The sequence below is a fragment of the Euleptes europaea genome, chromosome 14 (assembly GCF_029931775.1).
Source record: "Euleptes europaea isolate rEulEur1 chromosome 14, rEulEur1.hap1, whole genome shotgun sequence".
NCBI classification, from domain to species: Eukaryota; Metazoa; Chordata; class Lepidosauria; order Squamata; family Sphaerodactylidae; genus Euleptes; species Euleptes europaea.
The window spans coordinates 37133578-37143511 of NC_079325.1; the positions used below are offsets into that span (position 1 = coordinate 37133578).

Below are 9934 nucleotides of genomic sequence, written 5' to 3' on the forward strand. Positions count from 1 at the left end.
GCAACTAACAACCCCGGGAAAAATCAAACCGGCTCGCTGGGTCCTCGGCCAATCCGTTCCGAGGGCTCTCCCGCGCCGACCAATGGGGGAGAAGAGGGTGCAAATCGGGCTGACGTCACAAAGGGAGGTCCCATTCATGCCTTCGGAACGTTCGGAAAACTTTCGGGCTCGGTATTGATGTGTAACAATTTCCTCCCGGCGCGCCGCGCTGGCTTCCATGGCGCCGGAGCCGGCTTGCGGCACCCAGGGGCTGCCCAAGGCTTTCTTGCAAAGCTTGCGGACCCTCTTCGACATCCTAGACGACCGCCGGAGGGGCTACGTGCACCTGCGGGAGATCGAGTCCCGCTGGCTCCAGCAAGGGACGGAGGCCGGGGAGTTACCCCGGGGCGTCTTGGAGGGGCTGCGCCGAGCCGCCCCGGCCAGCGGCTACCTCACCTTCGAGAGGTTTGTGCTGGGGCTGCGGGCGTCTCTGCTCAGTTCGGACAAAAGCAGCGGTCCGGCCATAGCCCCCAACAGCAAGGTTCCGGGGCTCGGAGAGGAAGGCGAACTTCCCGTTGGGGAGAAGGGGCTGGAAAGAGGCGGAGGCGCTTCTCGAAGCCTGGAGAAGAGCCCCAACCCTCGGGTGGAACCGATTCCGTGCAAGAGAGAGGGTGAGTGAGATCGAAAGAGAGCGGCGGCGATACTGAACAGGAACTGAGGTTCAGCCCCGGAAAAAGTCAGGAACTCCTAATGACAGATGGCCCAGGCTAGCCTGATCTGGTCAGATCTCAGAAGCTAAGCAGGGTCAGCCCTGGTTAGTATGTGGATGGGAGACCACCAAGGCATAGCAGGGTTGCTGTGCAGAGGAAGGCACTGGCAAACCACCTCTGTTAGTCTCTTCACACCAAAAGGGGTTGCCATAAGTCAGCTGCGACTTGAAGGCACTTCACACACACACAATGACATGGCCTAGGTATTTCTTACTATTGATGAGAGTATTTTCGAGCAAGTGCAGAGTGCCTTCGAGTCACCTCCCATAAATCAATAAGTCAGTCCTTGGGCCAGTTGTTCTCTCTCGGGCCACTTATGCATGGGAAGTTTTGCCTTGGATTTGCCGCTCTCTAGATGCACGTTTTCCCCCATCTCAGTTCTCAAAACTCAAAAATAAGCCCCCGTGCAGAGTTTTGAGAATTCAGATGGGGAAAATGTGCATCTAGAGAGCGGCAAATCCAAGGCAAAACCTCCCAGGCATAAGTAGCCTCAGCCTATCCTACTTCACAAAAATGGGGTGCGATAGTGGCTCCTATTAGGAAGTGTGAGATGAAAATGAATTCCCCATCGTACATCCAGGATTAAACACATCAGACTCTCTCTTTTTGTAGGTGTTAATCACTACATGGGGAGAGGAGGGTTTTAAGAACGCCTGTCTTGAGAATATCACTGGCAATTCAACTGGGACTGGCACGTGAAGACTCTTTAATTTTTGTATATTCCCTTTGGTGTAATGCAGGCATCAAAAGAAGTAGTTTGTTCATTCTGGAATTAATCTGAGAAGTGGACTGAGGGGTGTGGGGAGAGAACAGCACATGGCAACAGTGAGATCCCCATAGATTCTTTCTCATGGCATTCATAGTTCATTCCCAAGATCACCTTAAAAAGTCAAAAATCAAATTCAAAACCTTTAATGGCATAGAACCTTAAAAAGTAAAGGTAGTCCCCTGTGTAAGCACCAGGTCATTACTGACCCACGGGGTGATGTCATATCCCAACTTTTACTAGGCAGACTATGTTTACAGTGTGGTTTGCCATTGGCTTCCCCAGTCATCTACACTTTACCCCCAGCAAGCTGGGTACTCATTTGTCCGACCTGAGCAGAGCTTTTGACTGCAGTACTGCAGCTTACCACTCTGCGCCACGGGGCTCACCTTAGCTAGCTTTTAACACCTTCACTCTTTAATGCTTTTAACAACTCTGACTTGCTCTCCCTCCACAAGCAGGAGATGCTGGCTGGAAGCCCCCACAAAATGAGAACGCCGCTAAGGGCCTGGGGGAGGCCCGAAGGCAGCAGCGAGGCCGCTCTGGACACAGGAGGCACACCCTCACCAATGGCGTGGACTATGGCATGGTAGGGAGGCCCTTCTGTCCAACTCTTAAAAGGTGTTTTGACACCCGGGATGGAAAATCGAATCACACTTTCTTCCTGGTACAAACTTTCATGGTACAAACGACACCCAGGATCTGTAGACTGTGTCAAGTCTGCCAAACTACAGCTGGTGCATTTCTGATTCTTCTCCCCGCCCCCCTTTAAACCTCAGCCCATGTTGGATAAACATGCTTTTGAAAATCCCCTCTGTTACAAAAGCAGGGGAGGGGCTGTGGCTCAGTGGTAGAGCCTCTGCTTGGCATGCAGAAGGCCCCAGGTTCAATCCCCGGCATCTCCAGTTAAAGGGGCTAGGCAGGTTGGTGATGTGAAAGACCCCTGCCTGAGACCCTGGGGAGTCACTGCCAGTCTGAGTAGACAATACTGACTTTGATGGACCCAAGGGTCTGATTCAGTATAAGGCAGCTTTGTGTGTTCATAAGCCGTGAGAGTCTGCTGCTGTTGGGGAAACATAAACTCAAAGTCCCCTTTGGTGCCAGTTGCCTAATATGGGTTTAATCGAGATTGTGGCAGTCATTTTAAGTGTGGGTGTGTTCAGACTAGCACAGAACGGCTAGAAAGATAGCACTGGCACTGAGCTTCTGTTGCAGGTATCCTTATTGTTTGTGTTGTAACAGACTACAGCCATTTATGTATGGCTGTTTCCTCCTGGTCACCCCACCAACTACTTCGGGGCTTTGCTTTGATTATTTTCCGACCTTCAGAGGTCGCCTTGCTCTCCCTGTGCATTTCTACGTGTTTTCCCCACTTTTTCTGGATGCTGGCTAAACACGAATCCAGAAAACACGGGCACAAGGAGAGCGGGGAGAGCGAGGCAACCTTTGACAGTCGGAAAATGCAAGCATAATCAAAGCAAAGTCTCAAAGTAGACGGCAGGGTGACCGCGAGGAAACAGCCATGCATAAATGGCCTAGGGCTTTGCTTCTGGTACCAATCATGTATCACAAAAACAACGGATAATTTACGATTCCTAAATTCAGTTGTGGAGTGATGACATTGGGTGACGGAAAAGCATGTGCAAATCCATCCTGACAGCTGTTTCATAATACTGCCTACTTAAAAAGGTAAAGGTCCCCTGTGCAAGCACTGGGTCATTCCTGACCCATGGGGTGACATCACATCCCGACGTTTCCTAGGCAGACTTTGTTTACGGGGTGGTTTGCCGGTGCCTTCCCCAGTCATCTTCCCTTTACTCCCAGCAAGCTGGGTACTCATTTTACCCACCTCGGAAGGATGGAAGGCTGAGTCAACCTTGAGCCGGCTACCTGAAACCGACTTTCGTTGGGATTGAACTCAGGTCGTGAGCAGAGCTTGGACTGCAGTACTGCAGCTTACCACTCTGCACCACGGGGCTCCTACTGCCTACTTACCGGACTCCAAATATCCTTTTTATGGACACCCTCCTTGCCATCTCTTTGTTCTGCTGAACACATCCATCAGTGTACTCAGAACATGGTTGGCAAAGGTGTGCCAAGCGGCTACCCCAGAGTTGTGGAACTTGTGACTTGCCAAAGTCCAGGACCGGGCATTTTCCCAGTTGCACTTTGGGATCGCCATTGGGGTTGACTTTTTAGCTGGCCAGGATTAAACTGGAATGGGATAAACGTAATTAGTTTAATTTGATCAGTTGTCATTTGTGTGCTTTAAAAGGAGATTTGACCTCTGAATAAAAGAAACCCAGGCCTCTCCTTATTCTAGAATGTGAGTCTTCTGCTTCTCTCCCCCTTCCTAATGTGGAATATATTTCTCACTCCATTTGTGTGTTTCTGTGTGTTTGCTCTTGGCTAACAGCAGGCTTACTCGCTCATCCCTCACTGATCCGGATTGATCGGCCTAGTGGGGTCCCTCGTGGCTCGCTGCAGCTGGGATGAGGCTTTCGCTCAGGTGGCCTGTTCCCCCCCTCCCCCCCTCCCTCCCTCCCTCTGTTGTGGGCAAATGCTCCTCTCCTTTGCTCTCTGTTTTCCCTGCTCCTCCCACACCCCGGGATCTTCGATCAGTTGGAGACAGGATGCCCTCTGTCTGCTCCCTGAGCAGGGAAACCGCTGGTGGGATGCTGGCCTTTTCTCCTGTCACCATGGTAACTGGCCAGCCCTGGCCGGGAGGAGCCCGGGGAGGTCATTCGGTTGTGGATGGCCAAGGGAGCTGGATGGGGGTCCTTGCGACATACAGCACCTTCTTTGTCCCTCTGACCAACAGCCTGGGCAGCCGCAAAGCACTCAAGTTTTTCCTCTGGGTATGTCCTTCTACGAGTCGGGCACGCAAGGGTGGCGTGGCAGTAATTGCGCACTTTAATTCTAGACTTGGGTGTTTTGAGGGTTTGTGTATACTTTGGGGCAGAGGGATAGGAAGGTAGTAGGCAGAACAGTGGAGAAAGGCGTTACGGGTTGACAGCCAATGTGGTTTAGTGGTTGGAGTTTTTGGACTGGAACTGGGAGATCTGGATTCTTCAGCTCTCCACTTAGTCATGAAACTCACTGATCTTGGGCCCGTTATACTCTCTCAGCCTACCTTGCATGGTGGTTGTGATGATGAAATAGAGGAAAGGAGAACTGTGGTTGTTGCCCTGAGCTCCTTGGAGGAAGGGAAGAATAAAATGTGATAGTTACATTGCTGTGGCTAATTTTTTAAAAGAGAGAACACTGAATATAATTGGATCTACGCATATATTGTGGGTCTCTGGGATGCAGTAGAATATGGTGATGGCCACAAAACACTTGTCTTCACAAGACTTTCTGTTTTGGGGTTTCTTGAGTTTGTTTTAACCCAAGCTCCTAGCTCTCATGGTTGCAAGGGGATGATTTAAAGTGTTTCAGCAATTACATTTCAGAAAGATGGGTGTGTTATTGAAATATGATTTGCAGTGATCAGAGGGTGGAGCTCTAGACATTGTTTGTACAACAAACTTGGGCTGTTCCACCAGATGTAAGTAACAAATCCTAATTTGTGTATAAACCACAAGTATTTTTTTTTCCTGGTTCTTGCCTCCTTCTCAGCAGAAAGGACGCTCTGCCTATGCCGCTGTCTCTGTGACCAGGTGGCCATGAGTCACGGCACTGCTCAACAAACTGAATTCGGATGCTGTAAAAAACATACCGTAATTAGTACACATTTGTGGTTAACAAATCAGCTACAAACCGTAGTTTGAAACCCCACCAACCTAAAAATCTCAATTTGTTGGACGTTCTGCGTTCAGAGGTCACAAATAGCCAGGTTAAGTCCAGTCAAGATCCTCTTGCTCCATAGATCTTTGAAGGAAATGGAAGGTTGGTTGGGCTTCTTTTTCTTTTGACAGTCTTCTCCTTTCTGAATTCTTGTTCCTGTTGTGTAATTTCACTATACGCGTGCATGCATATGAATTTTATGTCTCTTCCTCTATGAACTTGCTTGTGCATTTTGATCTCCTTTGGTGCCCCTTCTCTATGCTCCAAAAGTTTAGGTGGGTGGTGAGCAAAGAATGGGAGTTTTTTTGCGGTAGCACCGTGCACCTCTGGGACACTCTTCCCTGGGACATACGCCTGGTGCTTTTGCTGCTGGCATTCAGATGCCAGGTAAAGGGGTGTGTGTGTTCCATTCTGTGTTGGACCACATTCTGGCTTTGGCTTTTTGTTTTCTGTTCTGGTTTTGACAGAAGCTCTCAGTCCTCTTCATTTTCTGATGATTTTCATTTTGTTTTGGCATGCTGGTGATTATTTCTTGCAGAGATTTTTTGACTGTGATGTTTGTTTGCTGCTGTTCTCTCTTTTTTTTTAATGGAACCTAATTTTTAGGGTATATTTTAATGATAAACTCCTTTGGACACATTTAATGGGGGGAAACAGTATATATTCCTTTAATGAATGAAAAAATGTAGGCTGCCCTGAGGAGCTTTATAAGCAACAGATACATGTTTGAAGGCAATAAAATCACTCCTTGTTAAGACGCATGGCTTGCATCAGATGCCCTTTCTCTCACCCGCGGCATTACTGTCAAGGGCCAGCTGTGCTTGCTTTAACTTCTGAGCCATTCGTAAAGGTATAGGAGCCCCATCATCTTCCAAGTAGGTGCTGAAGCTCACGCCTGCTTGAGAGCCAAGCTTGGATTTTGAGAGCTTTGCCCTATATGTGGAGGCTGCAATGAGGGGAAAAATCTCTGAACATGCTCAGAGGTATTTGTTCCCCAGACTATTACTTCTGTCATCTGCCTGGTTCAGATTCTCCAACCTTGTTGCTCCACCACAACCTCCCTGCCAATATTGATACAGTTAATGAACTGGAGGCCCCTTGGCCGTCTTCGGGTCCAATATTGGACTACGGCTCTCCCAGGCTGATGTTGACAAGATCCTGAGAGCTGTGAGGCCTCCTGGACCCGTGCCCATCCTGGCTGGTTAAGGCCAGCGGGGATGTGGTGCGGGCTCCTCTGGGAGAGATTAACCTGTCCCAGCTTTGGCCAGGATAAAGAACAGGATAAGTCCAAAAACAAACAAACACACCATGGGGAGCAGTGGGGAGATGCATAAAGGCCAGGGGGTTCCCCCTTCCCAAACTCTTTAGGGAAAGACATGAGTTGCAGGGTGAAGGAGATAAGCTGTTCTTTCATTTTAGCTTTTGGGGTTTTTTCCTCTAGAGCAATATGGACAAGGTTTAATCTAAAAAAAAGATTAAAGAAGTAATAGGAACAGGTTAACGAGCGAGAAACTGGCCAAGTCCTGAGATAATGGCATCTCCCAGGGGCTTTTGCCCGTTGGAATAATTGTGGGATTGAGAAAGTTCAAGAAGGTAGAAGGCAAACTGTCTCCTTGGACATGCAAATGCACGCAATGTTGCTCTTATGGCGCGATGGTGGGTGGCACATGGAACATCTTTGGCTTTGTGTCTTGGCAGCTGCAGCAAATGAAGGAGTTAGAAAAAGAGAAGGATTTTCTGCTTCAAGGGCTGGAGATGGTCGAGCAGGCGCGGGACTGGTACCACCAGGAAATCCACGTCCTCCAAGAACGCCAGAAGCAACTGGGCAAAAGCAAAGTTCACAGTGTGAGTAAAAAAGCAGCTGCCTTGGGAGTGTTTCCTGCAAGTAGGAGCAGCTTGCAAGGAATTCATTGCCCTTTGACTTACCTCCTCATGGTTTGGCAAGGAGGTGCCCACAGAAATGACTTCATCCAATTGTGTAGAACGGGCAGAGTTTCAAGGTCCGTCTGGGCGTGGCATGCCGTTAGAACTCTGCCCATTTCTGCTGGGGAGAGCTAACTGCGGGGTTACAGTGCAGGTTTGTTTTGTTCTTCGGTGTGGCCGTTGCAGGTTCACAGGTGGCCTCCCAATCCAATAGCTACTAGAGTACTAACGCCACTTCTCCCTAGTCCCCTCCTTTTGACGAAGAAGGTGGGGGAGAGGCTTGGGCTGGCCAAAGGGCAACTCTAGGAGTGGGAGAAGGGCTTCTTGGGATTTCTGCTGGGCTACAGCCAATCCTGCATGAGTTCAGCTGCAGAACGTTGGAAAAGCTCTGAGAAGGGATGGGGGAGGCATGCTGGAAGATGCATGCCTGGTAGGGTTGCCAACCTCCGGGTACTAGCTGGAGGTCTCCTGCTATTACAACCGATCTCCAGCTGATAGAGATCAGTTCCCCTGGAGAAAATGGCCGCTTTGGCAATTGGACTCTATGGCATTGAAGTCCCTCCCCTCCCCAAACCCCGCCCTCCTCAGGCTCCACCCCAGAAACCTCCCACCAGTGGTGAAGAGGGACCTGGCAACCTTAGTGCCTGGGCAGGAGTGGTACACTCCCCCCCACCCGGCAAAATGAAAACAAGCAACCAGCCGGTCAGCATGGCTCATGCCCTGAAGCTTCTCCTGCCCCAGATCCTGTGACCCGCATACGTTATGTAAATCAAGCAAATGCGCATGATTTCTTTTTCATCATTGGTTCTGCTTTTGCTGGTAAAGGGGAAAGGAGCAAAGAGATTTGCAGCAGTCCAATGGGGAGGTTTGTTAACTCGACTGGTAACATTTCCCCCCTCCCTGTCTTCTCACCCAGGGCATGCTTGCCAAGGGCAGTCTGAGCCAGTTGAGCCATCTCCTGCCCAAGCTGCAAGAACTGAACCGCTGTCTCTGTGAGCTGTTGTCTCTCTCAGCCAAGGTAAGGGCTTCAGATGCAGGGTAGACGTGTGTGTGTGTGTGGGGGGGGAACGGTGGTGCTGAGACCGTGCTCTCTGCCACTGCCAAGCCTTTTCTTTCAGCCACCTCTCTGACTTCTGAAATTTCAGTGGACTAGAAACCTAGTTTTTAAAAAGCTGGGATTCCCAGGATGCTATGGCCGGAATAGATACAACTTGGGAATAAGCTACCTTCCTTTCCCCCCTCTTTTTTCCAGCCTCCAAACTCCTGTTCTGCAGCCGCGAACAGCCCCGAATGTGCGGCTGTGTCCTCCCCCCTGCTAGCAGGGCCCCAGCAGACCATCAATATGTTGAAAGAACAGAACAGGCTTCTTACCAAGGTGAGCGAGGGCGGGCTGGTGCCAATTTCCTTGTGCTCTTTGCAGTTTGCGCTCCAGCAAGCCCAGCTACTTCCAAGGAGATCTCCTCTCTGCCACCCTAAGCCAATCGCATGTCGGTAACATAGGGTTGCCAGGTCCCTCTTTGCCACTGGCAGGAGGTTTTTGGGGCAGAGCCTGAGGAGGGCGGGGTTTGGGGAGGAGAGAGACTTCAGTGCCATAGAGTCCAATTGCCAAAGTGGCCATTTTCTCCAGAGGAACTTATCTCTGTTGGCTGGAGATCAGTTGTAAGAGCAGGAGATCTCCAGCCACCACCTGGAGATTGGAGACCCTACGGTAACTGGTTCCCTGTTCGCTCCACAGGAGGTGACGGATAAGAGCCAGCGGATCACCCAGCTGGAGCAGGAGAAGTCAGCCCTCATCAAGCAGCTGTTTGAAGCTCGAGCCCAGAACAACCATGAAACCAACCAGTTGGATTCCACCTTCATCTAGTCTGGGCCTCTGGCTCTGCTCTTGGGAGAGGGAAGGCTTTGCAATGGGTCACCGCAGTCATGGGCTTGAGCTGCTCCCAGGGTCTGAGGTTGTCGTTTGCACCTGACTCTCGTTCTGGACCTTGGGACTGTATTGCATTAGCTCTGTATTGTTGACACTGCTGGACATCTTAAACAGGCACGCCGACTGTTTTTCCGGTTCTTGAGACATGAGAACATAAGAAAGGCCATGCTGGATCAGACAAGACCCATCAAGTCCAGCAGTCTGTTCACACAGGGGCCAACCAGGTGCCTCCAGGAAGCCCACAAACAAGACGACTGCAGCAGCATTGTCCTGCCTGTGTTCCCCAGCATCTAATATGACAGGCATGCTCCTCTGATACTAGAGAGAATAGGTATGCACCATGACTAGTATTCATTTTGACTGGTAGCCACGGATAGTCCTCTCCTCCACGAACATGTCCACTCCTCTCTTAAAGTTTTCCAAGTTGGCAGCCATCCCCACATCCTGGGGCAGGGAGTTCCCCAATTTAACTGTCTCGTGCGAAGAAATACTTCCTTTTATCTGTTTTGAATCTCTCACCCTTCCAGCTTCAGCAGGAACATGGGACTGTATTTCTCCATTCAGCTCAGCCCCTGGATCCACATTTTGTTTACTCCTCAAGAAAACATGGGGTTCCTTTTTAGTCTTTCTCTGGCACTATTCCACTGTGTGTGTTGACGTAGCAGATCCTTTGCCCCAGTTTTGACACTCCGGTTACATTTCTTGGTGCTGAATTCATCTCTGTGCTCCTTTCAGAATCATAGCCTCTTCTTTGATGTGAGAAAAGAGCCTGCAATATTTCAA

At 50.0% G+C, this 9934-nt stretch overlaps 1 protein-coding gene across 1 annotated transcript; it reads left to right on the forward strand.

Annotated features, from left to right (window-relative positions):
• The first annotated feature begins 217 nt into the window (after positions 1–217).
• Positions 218–9145, forward strand: SAPCD2 (suppressor APC domain containing 2). Its single transcript, XM_056860115.1, has 6 exons — positions 218–650; positions 1977–2104; positions 7000–7146; positions 8141–8242; positions 8477–8599; positions 8960–9145. Exons 1-6 carry the CDS (start codon positions 218–220, stop codon positions 9086–9088), a joined length of 1062 nt encoding a protein of 353 aa, XP_056716093.1. The 3' UTR covers positions 9089–9145.
• Positions 9146–9934: the final 789 nt, after the last annotated feature.

Bases quoted from the DNA above. Each gene is read 5' to 3' on its own strand.
- SAPCD2 (XM_056860115.1), top strand. From the start codon at position 218: ATGGCGCCGGAGCCGGCTTGCGGCACCCAGGGGCTGCCCAAGGCTTTC. The intron at 651-1,976 runs GTGAGTGAGATC...CTCCACAAGCAG, and splicing joins GATTCCGTGCAAGAGAGAGG to GAGATGCTGGCTGGAAGCCC. The intron at 8,243-8,476 runs GTAAGGGCTTCA...TCTTTTTTCCAG, and splicing joins TGTTGTCTCTCTCAGCCAAG to CCTCCAAACTCCTGTTCTGC.